Genomic DNA, 23,606 nt, shown 5'->3' with positions numbered 1-23,606 from the left:
CAGGTACTTTTGCAGAATGGTGTAGCTGAAAATATAGATATTCCCCAAGATTCCTGGAGGTATTTTGCTTGGGAATTCATGGCCTCTGTGCAGGGTGAATTCCTCCATTTCCCACAAGGGCTGTATCAAGTTCAGCACTGAGGTTTTATTATCATCTAGTTCCCTTGAGATACCTTGTTCCTGGTATACTATAACAGTTTTTTTCAGGGTTCATAATCATCATCTGTGCTGTTCAAAGGTGAAATTGCCTTCTGAGTAAAGTGAGAAATTTTAAATTTGTGTAATTTGAGCAGTCTCTGATTTGATTTTGTTCAGTATTGGTGCTGGTATCAGGTTCCTTGCTAGAATAGCAAGTTTCGGCTGTGCTGCTCTCTGTTGTGTAACTTTCAGAGAATTGTACTGCTTACTATACTGTACATGTAGCTCTGCTACGTAATTAATGACCTTAGTCTCAAACCTAACGATTAAATAATACTGGCGCATAATGAACACATTCATATCATCAGGCCATTTCATGTGTGCTAGCAGTTTGTTTGTCTTTTGTGAGTGGCATCTAAGCTGTGCTTGACTGTGAAGTAACACTTCTAGTTCACAAGTAAATGTGAGCTGCAAACATTGGGTGCTTTTAGTGTATGGCAGTAGCTGGTTAGCATGACCCACTGGGAGGCCTGGAATTCCTCTCATCACTCCTGGCATTTAAGCTGTTACCCCCAGCTGCAGCTCCAGAGTTGCTCTGGTGGACCCCGGGATGCATACTTTTCTGAGGGACTCACAATTTTATTATCTGAGTGTTTTATGAGGCCTGTTCAAAAAATTCCAAAACTTTCTTCACAAAATTTTTCTGTATATACCTTTTAATTATTGTGCATGGTGTCCTTTAAATACTCTCTTCACAATTGATGCACCACTCCCAAGACCATTTCCCCTTCCAGAAACAGTCTTGGTACACCTCTTGGTGGATCATCTATCATTGCAAATCTTCATCCTTTTAAAGGGGTTTTCAACTTTGGAAATAAAAAAAGTCCGCAGCGGCCAGGTCTGGAGAGTATGGAGGGTGAGGCAGCATGGTGAGGTCATTTTTTGTGTGATACATACACACCAGCAAGGATGAATGTGTGGGTGTGTTATTGTGATGCGAGAGCCATGAATTGTCTCACCACATTTCAGGCTGTTTCCTTCTCATATTTTCTCACAGGCATTGCAACGCATCCCAGTAGTACCATCAATTAACAGCTTGTCCCTGTGGCACGAATTGATGAACTAATAATTGAAAATCAAAGGAAACTATCAGCATGGCATTGACATACAACCTGACCTGATGATCTTTTTTGGTCTTGAAGCAATATCATAACCATACACCCATGTCCCATCATCAGTTATGATTCTATTAAGAAACATCTCGTTCATATTTGTGCAATCCAAAAGATCTTCACAGATATGTGAGGTGAAGGTGTTTGTCTTGACTCGTGAGCTGTGGGACCAACTTGGTGGTCACGCGATGAATGCCAAGATGCTGTGTCAGGATTTTACGATATGATCCAACTGAAATGTTACATTCTTCTGCAATTTCTTAGGTGAACAGTGTTTGATTGTCATGCACAATTTCATTGACATTCCTGACATGAGCATTATCAGTAGATGTCGAAGGGCTTTCTGATAGGAGTATCTTTAACTTCCATCCGGCCATTTTTAAACCATGTGAACCATTTATAATACTGTGTAAGGCTTAAGCACTCATCACTGTAGTTTTTCTGCATCATTTGTTTGCCTCTGTAAAGCTTTTCTTGAGTTTCATGCAAAATTTAATGTAGACACGTTGCTTCTCTAACTCTGCCATCTCAAAATTCGCAAACTGTGCAACACAACATTCTACTCAATATAGTACTGAACAATAATTAACAGACAAACAACAATGAAACTTCTGGCAGTTACACATTAAACATAGGCATGTGCAGGGATGCCAATCCCATTTCACTCCAGCACACCATTGGTGTGAAGTTACGAATGTACCAGAATTTTCTGAACAGTCCTTGTATGCCTACTACCAGATGTGAAAAGGCTGTCCCTAACAAAGGGTACAGACACTTCTTGATCATTGACCGATTCATCCATCTTCGCCATCGTTATGTACTGTGGTCTTCCTCCACTGTTGATCACAAAGCAGTTGTGGGTCCTGTCAGGGATTTTCCTTGCCTTAGCTAGTTTTGCAGTGGCCAAGGTGTTTGGTTTCCCCAATGACATCTGTAGCTGGAAGACGTTCCTTTATCAGCTTACTGGGGAGACGCTCAATGGGGGCTAGTAACCCAACACTAGCTATTATTATTATTATTATTATTATTATTATTTATGCTTGATTTGCCTTGCAAATAGTCATCTGTAACATTTTACTCTTATTTTGTTCATTTATTTATCTTTATTTATTATTTGCTCTCTGTTTTGTTCACTTTGTTTATGTTAACTGGTTTATTTCATTTTTACATTTGTTTTTAAAGGCTTGCTGTTGACTTATTATCACATGAACGAGATGTTGAAATCTCAAAACTGCGTGACTTAATTGCTGGAATTAAGTGTGGAGACATTTCAGCCTTAGATGATGTGAGACAGGAACTTGAAGCAAAGTACACTAAAGAAGTTGAAGAACTTCGTCGGTACTTTGAGCAGAAAGTTGCAGAAGTTGAAAAGCAGTAAGTGGAAGATCATTGTAGCATTGTACCTCTGAAGACATATAACAATATCTCATCATGTAATAATTATTTTGAAAAATATGTATGTATTTAGAATTCAGGAAGAAAAATATTGAAAATGTCACAGCTATGCAGTAGTAAAAACATATTTTATATTAGGCATCAGCCATAAATATGTCTACAACTTGTCTATCCAGCAGTCGCTGATGATGTAACCAACAATGTATTAACATTGGGAACTATTAGTGGAAGGGATGAGGAGTGTGTCCAGTGAATCAGAAAGGTGATGCAAACATTCTCAAAACAAGTGGGTGATTAGGTTTATCTCTAACAATTGTTATAATAAGGGAAAGAGGGCCCTCATATTCAGCATGGTCAGGTAATGGGCTTTACTATTTAAATTATAAGTCTGTTTCATTGAGAATTTCATCCTTGCTACTTTCCTTTACATTATATGTTGTATTAGTACATCTGCTGATCAAGATTTAATAGTGTGATTCTTCAGCTTCTCCCAGTGTATTTTGTGTCGAAATAGTTCAAAGATGAACTGCTGGATGTCAGTATCTAACAAGCGCAATATTTCGGCAGATGACAACGTCGCATTTATCAGGTGCACTGATGAACTGTTCTGTGAATTTAAAACTCTTCAAGTCTCGTTCTTTAGTATGTTAACCAAACATGAAGCATCAACACCTACTGATGCATAACATCTAACCCTCAGGCCGTACATCAAAGCTCTCTTCAACAGAAGAGTGATTAACTGCATATAGCAAGTGAACGTTGCACATCACATGACTGCTCACCACTGCCCTTGTTGTTACAGTGCATGCACCCTCTGTACAAACACAGGCCAGGATGCTCAGTATCTACATCTACAACCACATAGATACTCTGCAAGCCACCGTATCATGCGTGGCGGAGAATACTCTGTACCACCACATGTCATTTCCTTTCCTATTCCACTCAAAAATTGAGTGAGCGAAAAATGACTGTCTGTATGCTTCTGTATGAGCCCTAGTTTTCATATCTTATCTTTGTTGTTTGTATGGGCAATGTATGTTGGCAGCAGTAGAATCATTTGGCAGTCAGCTCCAAATGCCAGTCCTCTATATTTTCTCAATAGTGTCTCTCAAAAACAACGTCGCCTTCCCTTCATGGATTGCCATTTGAGTTCCTGAAGCATCTCAGTAACACTTACGTATTGTTCAAACTGGTAACAGATCTCGCAGGCCACGTCTAAATTGCTTTGATGTCTTCCTTCAGTCCAATCTGGTATGGATTCCAAACACTCAAGCAGTATTGAAGAATAGTTTGCACTAGTGTCCCATACGCGGTCTCCTTTACAGATGAACCACTCTTTACTAAAATTCTCCCAATAAACCAAAGTGAACGATTCGCCTTCCCTACCACAGTTCTCACATGCTCGTTTCTCCTCATATCAGTTTGCAGCATTATGCCCAGATATTTAAATGACCTGATTGTGTCAAGGAGGACACTAGTAATACTGTATCCGAACATTACTGGTTTGATCTTCCTACTCACCTGCATTAACTTACATGTTTCCACATTTAGGGCTAGCTGCCATTCCGCACACCAACTTAAAACTTTTGTCTAAGTCTTCTTGTATCTTTCTATAGTAACTCAACTTCAACACCTTACTGTACTCCAGAGCATCGTCAGCAGACAGCCTCAGATTGCTGCCCACCCTGTCAGCCACATCATTTATGTTTATGGAGAACAACTGCGGTCATATCACACTTCCCTGGGACACTCCTGACGATATCTTTGTCTCTGATGAGCACTCGCCATCTAGGACAAAATACTGGGTTCTGTTATTTAAGAAGTCTTCAAGCGACTTGCATATCTGTGAACTTATTCAGTATGCTCATACCTTCTTTAACAGCCTGCGATGGGGCACTGTGTCAAATGTTTTCTGGAAATTTAGAAATATGGAATCTGTCTGTCTGCCCTTCATCCACAGTTCACAGTATATCATGTGAAAAAAGGACAAGCTGAGTTTCTGTGGTGTCACCGCCAGACACCACACTTGCTAGGTGGTAGCCTTTAAATCGGCCGCGGTCCGGTAGTATACGTCGGACCCGCGTGTCGCCACTATCTGTGATTGCAGACCGAGTGCCGCCACATGGCAGGTCTAGAGAGACTTCCTAGCACTCGCCCCAGTTGTACAGCCGACTTTGCTAGCGATGGTTCACTGACAAATTACGCTCTCATTTGCCGAGACGATAGTTAGCATAGCCTTCAGCTACATCATTTGCTACGACCTAGCAAGGCGTCATTATCAGTTGCTATTTATCTTGTGATGCATGTACCGTCAGACCGATGTTCACCAATTATGGATTAAAGTTAAGTATTCCAGAAGCTACATACCTTTTTTGCTAGTCTCTATTCCTTTAACTGTTCCAGACCTCACGCCAGCCTGTGTGAGCTTAAACGCGTGCCTTTCGGCTTCCTCTCATAGTGGCTTGGCTGTCTTGCCAAGTCACAACAGTTTCACATGGGTGACGCTTTCTAAAACCATGCTCATTCATGCACATAAAGTTCTCTGTCTCAAGAAAGTGTGTAATATTCCAACTGAGAATATGTTCAAGGATTCTGCAGCAAACAGAAGTTAGTGATATTGGTCTGTGATTTTGCAGGTCTGTTCTTTTACCTTTCTTATATAATGAGTCACCTGCTCTTTTTTTCCAGTTGCTTGAGACTTAGCACTGGACGAGAGATTCATGATAAATGCAAGCTAGGTAAGGGGCTAATGCAGTAGAGTCCTCTTTGTTAAATTAAACTGGCATTCCATAAGGATGTCGTGATTTAATTGTTTTCACATCCTACAGTTGTTTCTATATACCAGGAATGCAGTTGTTTCTGTACATCAGGAATGCATATTATCGCAAAAGAAGCTGAGTAGCACCGTGGTGTAATGGTTCTGATACTGAACTGTTGGAAGGAGGGTTGTGAGTTCAAAACTCACCTGGACTGTACAATTTTAATTTCTATATTTGGTTCGAGTACTTTCTAGAAGTATCCACAAATGTCAAGAATCATTGTATTGGAATGTTCTGTAGCTGTATATATGCTGTATGTGTTCTGGCCGGAGGCAGTTTGCTCCATGCTCTTGCATGTGCTGAATAAGTTAGGTGAAGTTAGTGTTCGTCATTCATCTAATTACACCTTCTTCTACGTGACAATATTACTATGTCATCCATATGGGAGTCTGTGCTATGGTCAAATGACAGTATGTTTGCATGATCCTCCTGTGTGAACAATTTCTTGAATATGAAATTTAAAACTTGAGCTTTCCTTTTGCTATCTTCAACTGCCAAACCAGAGTGGTCAACAAGGAACTGAATGGAAGCCTTAGATCTGCTTATCGATTTTACATACAACCAGAATTTTCTTGGGTTCAGTGCCAGACCTTGTGCTCCTTTGTGTACACTGCTTAACAAATATACACTATCATGATCATTTTTAGCTAGTAAGAATATCGATACTGGACAAGAGTGTATGATAAAATGCCCTGTTACACAATGTATCCCTGCACTAAAGCAGAAGATGTCATACATAATTTCTTATTTATATCATCAGTATTTTCATTTCCTCAACAGGTATGTTTATATGTGTCACTAGTGACTATTAATTCATCTCATGTTTAACAATATTTAACAAAACCTGCTTTGTTTATTGTAAGTGTCATGGGTGATATTTGAACATTATACCATGTCACAGCTGTTTTTGTTATGTCTATACATTCATTTCTTTGAAAATACTTAAACTCTCTCTCTGTAGGTGAGTATCATTTGTTTCCTTAGTCTATTATCTCAGTAAAGAGACCTATTTGCTTTAAATTATGTAAAATTTGACTTCTTTGCATGTTGTTGTTGTTGTGGTCTTCAGTCCTGAGACTGGTTCTTCTGTAGCACCACATCTCCCAGTACCTACTGCAACCTTCTGAATCTGCTTAGTGTATTCATCTCTTGGTCTCCCTCTACTATTTTTACCCTCCACGCTGCCCTCCAATACTAAATTGGTGATCCCCTCATGCCTCAGAACACGTCCTACCAACCGATCCTTTCTTCTGGTCAAGTTGTGCCACAAACTTCTCTTCTCCCCAATCCTATTCAATACTTCCTCATTAGTTATGTGATCTACCCATCTAATCTTCAGCATTCTTCTGTAGCACCACATTTCGAAAGCTTCTATTCTCTTCTTGTCCAAACTATTTATCTTCCATGTTTCACTTCCATACATGGCTACACTCCATACAAATACTTTCAGAAATGACTTCTTGATACTTAAATCAATACTCGATGTTAACAAATTTCTCTTCTTCAGAAACACTTTCCTTGCCATTGCCAGTCTACATTTTATATCCTCTCTACTGCGACCATCATCAGTTATTTTGCTCCCCAAATAGCAAAACTCCTTTACTACTTTAAGTGTCTCATTTCCTAATCTAATTCCCTCAGCATCACCCGACTTCTTTGCATATCTGTCGTAAAAGGTCCTCACAAACTATAATTAGGAAAAACCTCCATCTTAACTATTTAGGAAACCTCTTCTTTGAGGTGATCAATTGTCGCTTTAATGATTTAAATCGTTTCATAAAAGAATTGCTTCATCCAGTCATCCCTTACTGTGGATAGTGTAACCAAACCACCACCTGGATCAGGAGAACAGATCCACTTCAATCCAATGCTTTTTATCAATTTACTTATTAGTACACCAATTATGAATAAATAAATTTCACTTGCTAATCACAATAAGCATGACTTTACCCTGATACTCTACCACCATACTTAATACCTCCAACAGACAGTAATTCGCATAATATATTAATTCTACTCACCAAGTGGCAGCAGAACACACACATAAAAAAACTGTTATGATTGGTAAGCTTTTGGAGCCAGTGGCTCCTCCTTCAGGCAGAAGGGTTGAAGGGGAAGGAAGAAGGGTGAAGGAAAATGACTGGAGAGGTCTAGGAAAAGGGGTAGATTTTGGGAAAGTCACCCAGAACCACAAGTCAGGGGAGACTTACCATATGGGATGGGAAAGAAAGACTACCCCTTTTCCTAGACCTCTCCAGTCCTTTCCCTTCGCCATTCTTCCTTCCCCTTCAACCCTTCTGCCTGAATAAGGAGCCACTGGCTCCGAAAGCTTAACCAAGCACAACAGTCTTGTATGTGAGTGTTCTGCCCCCACTTGATGAGTAAATTTTTTTTCTATACAACTAAATAATTGATTGTTTTCATTGTTACACAATATATTAAGACATACATATCAATAATTTAAAACTCTTTTTCATATTCGTTAGTGTTCACATGCTTATTACCATAAAGCTTAAACCCAATACTCTTATGACTATCGGTACTCATAAGTCTGTTTTCTTGATATGTGGTAATTTGTCTACTCTCTAGTGCTTTTTTAGTTTCTCCTAACACATCCCACATCTTTTGAAATTCCTGTTGATGTTTTACATTGTTATCCACATAAATGATCATACTTCCAGTTGATTCAATGGTGTCCTATACTTTCTGTTTTAGTCTTTGTTCCAAACTAGTTAAGTTAGACATGGCCTTAACACCCTATGTTGCCATAATGATTGTTCTCTCTCATTCGTGTTTGAAATTTTGGTGTGAACCAATTTAAAATTTTGGTTCACATCTTTGAAATACTCCTTAAGCTCATGACAAACTACTTTATGTACCTCTTATGATAAGTTTTCTGTTAATAAATTTGTTTTACTTTCTATCTCTGTTATTTTGTTGTCCTGTTCTGTGAACCTTGACATAAATTCAGTCTTAATAGTCTCTTCTGCTTTCTTAGAAAGGTTTTCCTCCAGATTCTCTTACTTTTGTCCAGCTTAATGTTAGTAATATCCTCAACCGTTTCCATTAATTTTGTATTTTTGTCCATTAATTTGGCAAGTAATGCCTGTGTAGTCATTTTTTCAATTAACACTGGCATAAATGTCCACGTCGATATAATAGCTCACTTCTTGGTAGTTAATAATAAATTCAATATTCAATATAATATCACTCTGTCCAGTCTGTTACATCCAACTGTTAAGACTGGAATTAGAAAAAAATTGCACTTATTACCAGTTATTTAAAAAAAAAAGGTGCAGGTTGGCTGCAAACTGCCACTGAATTGCCAATATGATGTTGATGTTTGCTTAGCTGTAGGTGACTGCTGATGCAACTTCCGTTGAACCAGTAATGGTGCTGTGCGAAGTCTCAGAGTCGTTGGTTGTGTGATGAGCACCAGTGCGATGTCCGCTGGCCGCAATCACATCAGTTATCTTCGTCACCAACCTCTCTTACGTATTGCAAACTCCACTGGTCTTCCTTAGTACTTTCAGTGCAAGCACATCATAACATTACATTGGTTGGTGTTCAGTATTCCAGCAATAAATTATTCCTTCTTCATGAAAATTGTTTATTCACAAGTTAAAGGAATGTTTTTCTACTCAATCTTGATAATAAAACTTGAGACAAACTTCCGTGTACAGCTCTTGAAGCTCTGTTGATGATTATTAGTTGCCAAGGGCAACAAATTAATTCTTCTTAATATCTTGTCGAAATTCTTGAAATTTTTTGTTGTATTTTAATTTGTAAATGGTGATCTCAGTATCCATGCTTTGTTTCGGTGGTTGTTCATCACAAACAGTGAAAACGTATTGGCTGGGTTTCACAGTGTCATATCTGCCAATTACCTTTTATAAATCTTGCTTGTGAACGGTCCCCTATTCTGTCCCACCACCATGAATTACCTTGCTTCTCTTCTCGACTTTGATATTTGCTGGGTGATACTGAAATGTTGCATCACGACTACTTTTAGCTACTAAATAAACTTTGAACTCTTATTTACACTTCTCTGTATTTAAAGTGTTCAAGTCTCACAGTGAGAGATCCTGGTTATTAGAACACTAAGTAGTTAAACCAAACATCAAACATTAACATCTACTGATACATAATGCCTGACCCATCGGCCATACACTAAAGTTCTCTTTAACTTTTCATTTATTTTTGGGTCCCCTTTGACTTTGTCAGTGACCCTCTTACCCTGAACTGTCCAAGACACCACCAGATTGGAGTGTCAAAGCATTCTTATAGCCTCAGACACCAAGTGATGCCACGCATCGCACACTGCCGACAACTGCTGTTATTGTTATGGCCCACACATCCTCTGTACGAACACAGACCGGGGCGCACAGTATCTGCTCCTTTCTTATACACTACTTAACAAATATCTGCTGTCACAATTATCTTTAGCTGGTATGAGTATCAATAGTGGACCAGGGTATTTGGTAAAATGCTTTTTACATTACATAAGCTGTTTTGACACATAAACTAATGTAGAAGGAGATTAGAAAATCAAATATCTTGTCACAATTTATAAAAAAAGAAAATGGGGGAAAGGAGGGGGGAGACAGAGGAGAGTACAAAAATTGTTTACTCACCCAATTATATTTGTTCTGTGTATCCAGGCCAGTAATCACCTAGTGGGATGTGGAAAATCATCTGAAAAACACACCCCAAGTCTGTCAGTTATGTGATACACTAAGTTTTAGAAAATTTTACTCACTTTCTTGTGGTTTGTAGTACATATATGCAGTTAGGGTACGCTTATTCCATCCTGGGCAGGTAACTGCATAGTGGTAGGAAGGATGCCAAGCCACACCTTAAAATTAACCATGCCAAATCTGTTTCTAACCATTCCGACACTGTGACAATGTGGGACAAACACAAGCAAGAGAAGGAGAAGAAAATTAGTTGAACATTGTAGGCAGTACTACTGTTGAAAGTATGTTATAAGGCAAACTTCAGTGTTGAGTGCATTTCTTGGTATAACGACAGGAACATAGTTGCACTGTATTGAAAATAAAACAGACACATACTAACTTTATTAATGAGAAGTAGTTTAATACCAAACTGTTTGCAGGCATAACAGTTTTTGATGAAATAGTATTATTATTATTATTATTATTATTTATTATTATTATTATTATTATTATTATTATTATCATCATCATCATCATCATTAACACTATTATAAAAATGTGCAAATGTTGAACTAAACACTGAAATATGTGGCTTGGTGTGTAGGTAAACTAGCATTACATATAAAAGCTTTGAAAATGCTGGAAACAGAAGATAAACATATAATTATTAATCTCCTAAGTTGTAACTGTTCTGCTGGGTTTAAAAAAAAATTGATGGATGACTGGAACTAGTCAACCTACAGTTTTGGGAAAATGTGTCTCCAGTACTGTACCGGTATCAATTTCTTGTGAATGGCACTAATTGTACAGTTTTTGTCTGGAAACAGTGTGTTACATGAAATATTCTATCTTTTTGGTTTCTTCTGGCTGTTGCGGTACAAATAGGTATTGATTAAAAAGTAGTTAACCAATTTTTATAAAATGACAATTTGTGTTTCAGCTACTCTGAAGAAATTGTCAGCCAGCACAGTCGGAAAATGTCTGACAGTAGCTGTGAATCAGAAAATGACTTGGTGTCTGACATGTATTATAATGGTGGGGGAGACCATGCATCTCACCTTACAACACTTACCCATATTTGTGATCCTTATGTAGCCGAACCAGACTATAGGTATGTAAAATGATTAAAACATATATTTGAGTTATTTGAATTATATGCATGCTAGCTTACGCTGATTCCATGCAATGTCATGCTGCAACTTGCAGCAGTGCTCCCCTTCAATTTACTTACAGGGTGTTACAAAAAGCTACGGCCAAACTTTCAGGAAACATTCCTCACACACAAAGAAAGAAAAGATGTTATGTGGACATGTGTCCGGAAACGCGTACTTTCCATGTTAGAGCTCATTTTATTACTTCTCTTCAAATCACATTAATCATGGAGTGGAAACACACAGCAACTGAATGTACCAGCGTGACTTCAAACACTTTGTTACAGGAAATGTTCAAAATGTCCTCCGTTAGGGAGGATACATGCATCCACCTTCCATCGCATGGAATCCCTGATGCGCTGATGCAGCCCTGGAGAATGGCATATTGTATCACAGCCGTCCACAGTACAAGCACGAAGAGTCTGTACATTTGGTACCGGGGTTGTGTAGACAAGAGCTTTCAAATGACCCCATAAATGAAAGTCAAGAGGGTTGAGGTCAGGAGAGCGTGAAGGCCATGGAATGGGTCCGCCTCTATCAATCCATCGGTCACCGAATCTGTTGTTGAGAAGTGTACGAACACTTCGACTGAAATGTGCGGGAGCTCCATCGTGCATGAACCACATATTGTGTCGTACTTTTAAGGGCACATGCTCTAGCAGCACAGGTAGAGTATCCCGTATGAAATCATGATAACGTGCTCCACTGAGTGTAGGTGGAAGAACATGGGGCCCAATCAAGATATCACCAACAATGCCTGCCCAAACGTTCACAGAAAATCTGTGTTGATGACGTGATTGCACAATTGCGTGCGGATTCTCGTCAGCCCACACATGTTGATTGTGAAAATTTACAATTTGATCACGTTGGAATGAAGCCTCATCAGTAAAGAGAACATTTGCACTGAAATGAGGATTGACACATTGTTGGATGAACCATTCGCAGAAGTGTACCTGTGGAGGCCAATCAGCTGCTGATAGTGCCTGCACACACTGTACATGGTACAGAAACAACTGGTTCTCCCGTAGCACTCTCCATACAATGACGTGGTCAACGTTACCTTGTACAGCTGCAACTTCTCTGACGCTGACATTAGGGTTATCGTCAACTGCACGAAGAATTGCCTCGTCCATTGCAGGTGTCCTCGTCGTTCTAGGTGATCCCCAGTTGCAAGTCATAGGCTGGAATGTTCCGTGCTCCCTAAGATGCCAATCAATTGCTTCGAACGTCTTCCTGTCGGGACACCTTCGTTCTGGAAATCTGTCTCAATCCTAACGTACCGCGCCACAGCTATTGCCCCGTGCTAATCCATACATCAAATGGGCATCTGCCAACTCTGCATTTGTAAACATTGCACTGACTGCAAAACCACGTTCGTGATGAACACTAACCTGTTGATGCTACGTACTGATGTGCTTGATGCTAGTACTGTAGAGCAATGAGTCGCATGTCAACACAAGCACCGTAGTCAACATTACCTTCCTTCAATTGGGCCAACTGGTGGTGAATCGAGGAAGTACAGTACATACTGACGAAACTAAAATGAGCTCTAACATGGAAATTAAGCGTTTCCGGAGACATGTCCACATAACATCTTTTCTTTATTTGTGTGTGAGGATGTTTCCTGAAAGTTTCGCCGTACCTTTTTGTAACACCCTGTATATGTATATTAGAGTGTTGCCCATAGTGACTAGATTTACAAAATTCTCTCACAGTAGTGTTTATATTATTTATTCTGCATTACTTCCATTCTTTTGCAGTGATTAAGTGATGTATAATATGTTATAGCTAGGTAGTTTCTCTCTCTCTCTCTCTCTCTCTCTCTCTCTCTCGATGACACTTGTGTGTCTCCCACTGTCTTCCACACTTTACTTACTTCATGTCTTATTGCTATATTAGTACTGGTGACATACAACATTTAACAATATGCTACAGTTTCTTTTTTTTTTTTTTTTTTTTTTTTTTTTTTTTTTTTTTTTTTTTTTTTTTTTTTTTTTTCCTCTGAGAAATATCAACAGCATTACGAAAAGGATAGATTACTACCCACCATAAAGATCACACACTGAACTGCAGACAGGCACAATGAAAATACTTGCACATTTAGCTTTTAGCCAAAGCCTCCTTCTGAAAAGAAAACATGCATCAACACCACCGTGTGCTGCACGAACTCAATGGTGTCCATGTTACATTTCTATTCTCTGCACCTGCTGCCTCTCCATCCCGCATTCCTATCCCATGCACTTGTTACCTCCCTCCCTGCTGTCTGCCACTCTTCCACCACCCTCTCTCCTATTCATGCTGTCTCTTTTCTGCCCTCAGCTAATCCACGTGACAGAACCCCTCAACCCAGTAAAGCAGCAGAACTTCAGTTCCAGCACAGTGTATTGAGCTGGCACATTGTAGCCAAATAGCCAAATGTGTGGTTATGTTTGTTTGTGTGTAGAGGGGGGGGGGGGGGGAGGAGTTGGTGGAGGGTGCTTCTTTAGGTTGAAAGAGGAGTCATCCAAAAGCTATAAATGTTTTCAGTCTATTTTACATGATTGTTGGTGACTCAATTGCTTGGTGAGTTATTACCATTACTACTAAATTATTTAAATAAAACATAGGTTAAATAAGAAAGAGAAAGCACAATTGAAAGTCTCTCTCTCTCTCTCGATCTTTTCATTGACAGCTGGTTTCGATGAAGTGATCATCTCTTGTTGACACAAATAATCAATACATCAGAGGGAATAGAGCTCTGCTGACCAAATAGAGGTAGCACCAGGGGTATAACTACAGTCATGAGGGACCCAGTGCAGAAGCATTAAGTTGGGCCCCTTTCACCTCCTCCAAATCTGGCCCCCCCCCCCCTCCGTTACAAACACACTGAAATGTTTCCTACACATCTTCTCTCACATCAATGAGGCTACCAGACACTAAACTGTAGAATTTTTAAAAATGTAACAATTCTGCTTATGCAAATTTTCATTTTAGTTCTTTTTCTCATAAGGCCCATGAGTATGCACATTAGATTTTTCTCTGTCATTCTCTTTATAATCATGTTACTAATGTAAAAACAGTCACTAAAACTATGTATATTTCATTTAACAACTTCATTACAATATGTTGAACACTAGCTTAATAAGAGACAGTGTTTATGTTCCTACTATGCATGTAGCTGGTATTGCTGTTCATTTGTGTTCATCATGTGCCTGGAGCATGATTCCTGTGTCTTTTTAACCAATCCCTATTTTGTATTATTAAAACAGTCCTTTACTGTAGTATGTATTATTTAAGAGGTATGGTCTAACACCCTTCTTAAACATGCTGCATTCAGCTACATCTTTTGTTTCCTGGAACAGTTCATTGTGCACTTTGATTCACTGATAGATAATATTGTTTTCAGTTTTTTTGTTTAATTTTTCTTAGTGTTTGTGCTTCAGTGATTTTGTGATTAATTTAACACGTATATGTTTTTCGTATTTAGGCGTTGCAGTTAGAATATGCAACTGTTTAAAAAGTGTTGTACAGTAAGTTCAGGTACTATGTTTAGTTATTATTTTTATGGCCCTATTCTTTGCTCTGAATATTTCGTGCACTTGGTGCCAAAGAAAATGTACTATAGCTAAGGACTGAGTGTACATAGAAGTACAATGTAACAATGAGACACTTGTTGTTTCAGACTGATAGGACTCAGAGGGCATAACATGGTGATGGCAGGCTCATTAGTAGTATATTTGTATTTTTAACATTGGGTGGGGAATGAAAGACATTTTGCAGAAAACATTTCCACTTCCATAATTCGGAAAAAAATTGTATCACTGTCAGGAATCCAAACAGCATTGGTTGTTATTGGGGAAGGGGAGTATATCATTCTGAAGTACAAACAGCACAGGTTATTATGCAGCCGTTAAAGTCAATCACCTTGTGCTGTGTGTCATGTTCAGTACTACAGTATTATCTAAATGGCCTTTAGCCACAATTTGGCAGTGGCCATCCATGCAAGTGCTTGGCTAGTTGTCATGCTCTCATAGAACATTGCATAGATATTGCAGTAAAATCAGTATATTATGGGGCTGCTTTCGCACCTAGACATACCTCTGGCAGTGGCAGAATTAACGGCATTTTTCATATTCTTAAATCCTGTAGTTCACTATCAATACAATTGAGATACGAGATGTGAATTCCTGATTATCAGCATTGAGTTTTAGTCGGTCAAGAAGGATAAAAAATCATTGCAAATAATAAAAAAGGAAATGAAAATAAAAATTGGTGACACAATCAAAAAAAGTTTCGCATCAACCGGTTCCCAGAACTCCTGACGATAGACATTGACTGTGGATATCACAGATACAGTCTCTTTCAGTGTTCAGAGATGTCACTAAATGTACCCAAAGATGTAAACAACCATGCTTGAGCAGCGCCTATTAGACAGAGGGGGTCCAACAGCTCAGCTGATCAGTTCCAGTCATTCCACCAAGGAGGAGGTACAAGGCTCATGTTGTCTGTAGTTCAACCATGCCTAGACAGTCAATAGTGCAGTTCGGTCACGTCCACATTGTTACTTTGTGCCAGGAAGGTTTCTCAACAAGCAAAGTGTCCAGGTGTCTCGGAGTGAACCAAAGTGATGGTGTTCAGACGTGGAGGAGATACAGAGAGACAGGAACTGTTCATGACATGCTTCACTCAGGCTGCCCAAGGGCTACTACTGCAGTGGAGGATCGCTACCTATGGATTATGGCTCGGAGGAACCCTGACAGCAACGCCACCACGATGGGTAATGCTTTTTGTGCAGCCACAGGACATTGTGTTATGATGATGTCGCATCTGCTTTCAACCAGACAATCGTTAGACACGTGTTTGGAGGCAACTCGGTCAGGCTGAACACCTTAGACACACTGTCCAGTGAGTGCAGCAAGGTGGAGGTTCCCTGCTTTTTTGGTGAGGCATTACGTGGGGCTGACGTATGCGGCTGGTGGTCATGGAAGGCACGTATGATACGTGAATACTAGGCTTCGACTGATAGTGCAACCATATTGCATATTGGCGAGGCATTTGTCTTCGTGAACAATAATTCGTGCCCCCATCATGCACATTTTGTGAATGACTTCCTTCAGGATAATGACATCGGTCAACTAGAGTGGCCAGCATGTTCTCCAGACATGAACACTATTGAACATGCCTGGGATGTATTGAAAAGGGCTATTTATGGATGACGTGACCCACCAACCACTCTGAGGGATCTACGCTGAATTGCCGTTGATGGGTGGGACACTCTGGACCGACAGTGCCTTGATGAACTTGTGGATAGTATGCCACGATGAATAAAGGCATGCATCAGTGCAAGAGGACATGCTACTGGGTACCGGTGTGTATAGCAATCTGGACCATGACCTCTGAAGATCTCGCTGTATGGTGGTACAATATGCAGTGTGTGGTTTTCATGAGCAATAAAAAGGGTGGAAATGATGTTAATGTTGATCTCTATTCCAATTTTCTGTCACCGGTGCCTTCATCTTGGCCCTCAAGGGTGATACATTGCCCGAGAAGGTCAAGATGATGGTCTACCGCTGTGATGTAAAGCCCTATATCGCTCCCCCAATGCGGTGCTTTAAGTGCTGGATGTTCGGCCGTATGTCTTCCCGCTGTACTTCCAGTGTCACATGACGAGATTGTGGATGCCCATCACATCCCAATATTCCGTGTGCCCCACCTCCCATCTGTGTCAACTGCGGAGAGCACCATTCGCCTTGCTCGCCAGACTGCTGGATTCTCCAGAGAGGACTACAAGACCCTGGACCGGCTGACCTACACTGAGGCTAAGAGAAAACTTCAATACCGTGCGTATGACATCATCTTATGCCGCCGCTACAACAGTTCTGGCACCATCAGCTCCACCAACCCCAGTCACCTCTCAGATCCGGAAGACTACACCTGCCCCCTTGATGGTGGGGGCCATTTCCCTCCCTGTTGCTCCTGCACCACCTACTTCGAGAGCAACGCCCCTCCAACCATCGAGGACGTCCGTCCCCACTTCTAAGCTGGAGAAACATAAGTCTTTTTCGGCTTCTCTTACTAGGAAGGCTTCCCTTGGGCCACTCCCTTCCCAGGTTTCTGCTTGTGGGGAAAATGACACCTGCCAGTGTGTGAAGAGCCCAAAAGCAGCTGGTTGTAGGGCTTCACACTCATCCTCAGACCCAGAAACTGAGCCATTGAAGTCCTCCCAGCTATGGAAACCCAAGGAGCAGTGAGAGAAATCCAAAAAGAAAACTCCTAAGACCCAAGAAATTGCAGTGGCACCCACGTCACTGCTACGTACAAGCTCTGCATCTGAGGATGGGGTGGAGACTTTGGCATCCGCTGAGGACCTAAATCTCACCAAACCCTCAAGACACAATGGATCTATACTGCTCAGGCAATAAGTCGGTGGCAGCAGGTGACTCTGAGGCGTAAAATACCTCATTGAATGTTCCATGCCTTCCCAGTCTCGCAATGACATCATCCTCCACTGGAATAGCAGTGGTTTTTTCACCACCTGGCTGAGCTACGGCAACTGTTAAGCTTTACACCTGCTATCTGCGTTGCCCTCTTGGAAACTTGGTTCCCGGACCCCTACCCTCCGCAGCTGTAAGGGATATTACAGGGACCGTAGTGACTATAATCGGGTTTCAGGTGGAGTTTGTGTATATGTGCTAAACTCAGTCTGTAGTGACACTGTGCCCCTTCAAACCCCTCTTGAAACTGTGACTGTCAGAATAAGGACGACATAGGAAATAACTGTCTGCAATGTACGAAGGTCACTCCAAAAGAAATCCACAGTATATTTTTTTTTAATTCATCTTTTATTCTACATGTTTGAAAGTTTTATAGTGTGTAGATACATCCTTTAGGAACAATATTTTTGTTTCTCCACATAATTTCCATCCCTCTCAACTGCCTTACGCCATCTTGGAACAAGCGCCTGTATACCTGCATGGTAAACTTCTGGACCAACCTGTTGGAGCCTTTGGCAACGTGCACAAGGGAGTCATCATCTTCAAACCTTGTTCCACGAAGAGAGTCTTTCAGTTTCCCAAAGAGATGATAGTCACATGGAGCCAGGTCAGGACTGTAAGGCGGGTGTTTCAGTGTTGTCCATCCGAGTTTTGTGATCGCTTCCATGGTTTTTTGACTGACATGTGGCCGAGCATTGTCGTGCAACAGCAAAACTTCCTGCTTTTGATGATGTGGTCGAACACGACTCAGTAGGGCTTGAAGTGTCTTCAGTGTCATCACATATGCATCAGACTTCATGGTGGTTCCACTTGGCATGATGTCCACAAGCAAGAGTCCTTCAGAATCGAAAAACACCATAGCCATAACTTTTCCAGCAGAAGGTGTGGTTTTGAATTTTTTTTTATTTGGTGATTTTGCATGATGCCACTCCATTGATTGCCTCTTCATCTCTGGTGAAAAATGATGGAGCCATGTTTCATCACCTGTCACAATTCTTCCAAAAAATTCATCTCTACCATTCTCGTACTGTTCCTAAAGTTCGCTGCATACCATTATTCTTGTTTCTTTGTGAGCCACTGTCAACATCCTGGGAACCCACCTGGCACAAACCTTTTTTAACGCCAACACTTTCAGTATTGTGCAAACACTTCCTTCCCCTATCCCAACGTAATGTTACAATTCGTTCACTGTGATGCGTCTGTCAGCAGCCATCAATTTGTTAACTCTCTGCACATTGTCTGGAGTGTGTGCAGTACGAGGCCGGCCGCTGCAAGGACAATCCTCAATATTGCCGTGCCCACTTTCATCACGTAACCTGCTTGCCCACCAACTAACTGTACTACAATCGACAGCAGCATCTCCATACACCTTTTTCAATCTCTTGTGGATGTTTCCCACTGTCTCGTTTTCACAGCACAGGAATTCTATGACAGCACGTTGCTTCTGATGAATGTCAAGTATAGCAGCCATCTTGAAGACATGCTGTGATGGCGCCACTCACGGGAACAGGTTGAACTAAGTTTGAAAACAAGCGAGAAGGATGTATCTACACACTGTAAAACTTTCACACAATGAGAATGAAAACTGTATTTTTACAAAAATAGTGTGCATTTCTTTTGGAGTGACCCTCATATATCTTCCTCCAGATGGTGCAGTACCCTGGAATGTATTAGATACACTGATTGATTAACTCCCTAAACCTTTCCTACTTTTGGGAGATTTTAACACCCATAACCCCTTGTTGGGTGGCAGTGTGCTTACTGGCCGAGGCAGAGATGTCGAAACTTTACTGCCTCAGTTCGACCTCTACCTCTTAAATACTGGGGCTGCCACTTATTTTAGTGTGGCTCATGGTAGTTACTTGGCCATTGCTTTATCAATTTGCAGCCCAGGACTTCTCCCATCTATCCACTGGAGAGCACATGACGACCTGTGTGGTAGTGACCAGTTCCCCATATTCCTGTCACTGCCCCAGCATCAGGCCCACAGACGCCTACCCACACGGTAACATCGATGTGATGGTTGAACAGGTGACTACAACAATTGTTTCTATTGCAGAAAACACGATCCCTTGCTCTTTAGGGTACCTGAGGCGTAAGGCAGTCCCTTGGTGGTCGCCGGAAGTCGCTGTAGCAATTAAGGAACATCGGCAAGCTCTACAGGAGCATAAGTGGCACCCTTCCCTGGACCACCTAACAACCTTTAAACGGCTCCGTGCCCGCATTCGCCAAGTTAGCAAATGACAGAAGCAGGAGTGTTGGGAGAGATACGTCTTGTCCATTGGGTGCCATACATCACCTTCCAAAGTCTGGGCAAAGATCAAATGTCTTTTCGGGTACCAGACCTCAACAGGTGTTCATGGTGTTACCATAAATGGCGTGTTATCTACTGATGCAAACGCGATTGCCGAGCACTTAGCTGAGCACTTCGCTTGAGCCTCTGTGTCGGAGAATTACCCCCCAGCCTTTAACACTCTCGAATGGCAGCTGGAAGGGAACGTCCTCTTATTCACCACATGCCACAGTGAATCCTATAATGCCCCATTTACGAAGTGGGAGATCCTCAGTGCCCGTGCACTTTGCCCCGACAGCTCCTGGGCCTGATCAGATCCACAGCCAGATGATTAAACATCTCTCATCTGACTACAAGCGATATCTCCTCATCGTCTTCAACCGGATCTGGTGTGATGGCGTCTTTCCATTGCAATGGCAGGAGACCACCATCATTCCGGTGCTCACACCCGGTAAAAACCCGCTTGATGTGGATAGCTATCGGCCCATCAGCTTCATCAACATTTTTTTTAAGCTGCTGGAATGTATGGTGTGTTGGTGGTTGGGTTGGGTCCTGGAGTCACGTGGCCTACTGGCTCCATGCCAGTGTGGCTTCCACCAGGGTCACTCTACCGCTGATAATCTTGGGCCCCTTGAGTCTGCCATCCAAACAACCTTTTCCAGACAGCATCACCTGGTTCCCATCTTTTTTGACTTATGTAAAACATACGACACAACCTGGCGGCGGCATATCCGTGCCACGTTGTATGAGTGGGGTCTCCGGGGCCTGCTCCCGATTTTTATCCAAAACTTCTTGTCGCTCCATAATTTCTGTGTCCAAGTCGGTGCCTCCCATAATTCCATCCATAGCCAGGAGAATGGAGTCCCGCAGGGCTCTGTATTGAGTGTCTCTCTACTTTTAGTGGCCATTAACAGTCTAGCAGCAGTTGTCAGGCGCTCCGTCTCACCTTCTCTGTATGCAGACAACTTCTGCATTTCGTACTGCTGCTCCAATACTGGTGTTGCTGAGCGTCACCTACAGGGAGCCATCCACAAGACGCAGTCGTGGGCTCTAGCCCATGGCTTCCAGTTTTCAGCCGCAAAGTCAGGTGTCCTGCACTTCTGTCAGCGTCATACTGTTCATCCAAACCCAAAACTTCACCTTCATGATGATCCACTCACTGTAGTGGAGACATATCAATTCTTAGGACTGGTTTTCGATGCTCGATTGACTTGGATTCCTCATCTTCGTCAGCCTAAGCAGAAGTGCTGTCAGCACCTCAATGCCCTCCATTGCCTGAGCAACACCAGTTGGGGTGCAGATTGCTCTGTGCTGCTGCGGCTCTACAGAGCCTTGTCCAATCCCAAATTGACTATGGGAGTGTTGTTTATGGTTCGGCAGTGCCCTCAGCATTGCATTTACTTGACCCTGTGCACCACTGTGGGGTTCGACTAGTGACAGGAGCTTTTAGGATTAGTCCGGTGACCAGGGTATTGGTGGAGGTTGGGGTCCCGCCATTGCAGTTCCGATGTGTACAACTGCTCACCAGTTACATTGCACACATTTGTAGTCCTCCTGAGCATCTGAATTACAGTCTCCTTTTCCCACCAGCAGCAGTCCATCTCCTGCATCAGCGGCCCAGGTCAGGGCTAATGCCCTGGCATGTCATTTCTGCTGTGTACTGATGCACTGAGCAGCCTACAAGCTATCGACCAGTGCTACCCTTGCCATCTTCTGGTAGCATCCATCCAGGAGCCCATCTATGCCCTGGAACAGTCCCGTCGTTCAGTGGTGCTTGTCTGGACCCCTGGACACACCGGAATCCCAAGCCACGTACTTGCCACAACGAACTTGCCGACAAGCTGGCCAAACAGGCGATGCGGAAACCGCTTCTGGAGATGGGTATCTCCGAAGCTGACCCGCGTTCTTTCTTACACCACAGGGCTTTCAGGCTTTGGGAGATGGAATGACATAACAGTATGCACAACAGCTGTGTAACATTAAAGAGATGACGAACGTGTGGAAGTCTTCCTTGCGGTCCTGTCACAGGGCATCAGTTGGCCTCTGCTGGCTTTGCATTGGCCATACATGGCTAACGCATGGTTAACTGCTCTGTCGCAAGGACCCATCTATGTGTCACTGTGACTCCCAAATAACAGTCATCCACCTCTTGCATGCCTGCCTGCTCTTTGGCGGACTTTTAACTTTCCCAGCTCCCTACCTTCAGTGTTGGGTGACAATGCCACAGCAGCAGCTTTAGTTTTAAGCTTTATCTGTGAGAATGGTTTTTTTTAATTGTATGTAGGTTTTATTGCATGTCCTTTGTCCCTCTGTGTCTTCCACCCTAGTGCTTTTAGGGTGGAAGTTTTAATGTGTTGCAGAAGGCTGGCTTCTCTTTTTGTTCTCGTGGTCAGCCAGCCACTGTAATCTGCTTTCTTGTTTTACTCTCTTCTGTTTCTAGCATCTCTGTTGTTTTCTTTTCCTCTTTTGTGCCTAGTAGGGTTTATTGCCTTTCCTTCATTCTTGTGGCTTTTCCTTTCTTTCCATTTTGTGTTATATGTCTCATCCGTTTTATTCTCACACTTGTGGCATTGTTTTATTAAGAACAAGGGACTGATGACCTCATAGCTTGGTCCCTTCCTCCCTCTTTTAAACCAATCAGCCAACCAACCAACCAATTTTCTGTACAGGTACCAGAACCCCCGGGATTAGGTGATGCAAAACTTTTTTTGATGTGTGTATTATCCTGCAGTTACACGCTTTAGATCTAGAACGAGAATTTCACTCTGCAGTGGAGTGTGTGCTGATATGAAACTTCCTGACAGATTAAAACTGTGTGCAGGACCGAGACTCGAACTCGGGACCTTTGCCTTTTGCGGGCAAGTGCTGTACCAACTGAGCTACCCAAGCACGACTCGCGCCCCGTCCTCACAGTTTTACTTCTGCCAGTACCTCGTCTCCTACCTTCCAAACTTTACAGAAGCTCTCCTGCGAACCTTTCAGAACTAGCACTCCTGAAGAAAGGATATTGCAGAGACATGGCTTAGCCACAGCCTGGGGGATGTTTCCAGAATGAGATCTCACCACCTCTACAACATCCACTATTAGCTGACAAACCCTGTCTCACAGACCTACTACACTTACCCAACCCTCCAAAACTCCCTCCCACTACCACACAGAACCCAGAACCTAAACAGACCCGCAACAACAGTCATGAATCTTTCCTCCAGAAGCCTTACTCCCACAGAAATATCAGTCCTTTCCAAAGGCCTAACCTTTGGCCTCACTCCCAAATTCAATCATGCAGGACTTACTAAAGACCTTCTTTCCTACTCCCGGTCCCTACAGTGGAAACACTTTTTCGCCACCAACCCGACCAGCCAGACTCAACCAAAGACCACTATTGAAACTTACCTAACTCAGTTCACTCCTCTATCCAACCATGATCCACCCCCACTGCCTCCAAACTACCCCCTGTTAACTTTCCAGAGTTTCTTAACTTCAAACTTT

At 42.0% G+C, this 23,606-nt stretch overlaps 1 protein-coding gene across 1 annotated transcript in view; it reads left to right on the top strand.

Annotated features, from left to right (window-relative positions):
• The window catches only part of LOC124775796 (A-kinase anchor protein 9-like), a 517,018-nt gene that overhangs the window by 218,061 nt on the left and 275,351 nt on the right, over positions 1-23,606 (top strand). The window contains exons 16-17 of the mRNA XM_047250627.1: positions 2,493-2,684; positions 11,141-11,311. Of these exons, the coding sequence (XP_047106583.1) occupies positions 2,493-2,684; positions 11,141-11,311 (363 nt within the window). The remainder of the gene's footprint in view (positions 1-2,492; positions 2,685-11,140; positions 11,312-23,606) is intronic.

Source organism: Schistocerca piceifrons, chromosome 2 (assembly GCF_021461385.2).
Source record: "Schistocerca piceifrons isolate TAMUIC-IGC-003096 chromosome 2, iqSchPice1.1, whole genome shotgun sequence".
NCBI lineage: Eukaryota > Metazoa > Arthropoda > Insecta > Orthoptera > Acrididae > Schistocerca > Schistocerca piceifrons.
Note: the sequence above shows the minus strand (reverse complement) of the source record. Positions and strands in the feature narration are given on the sequence as shown.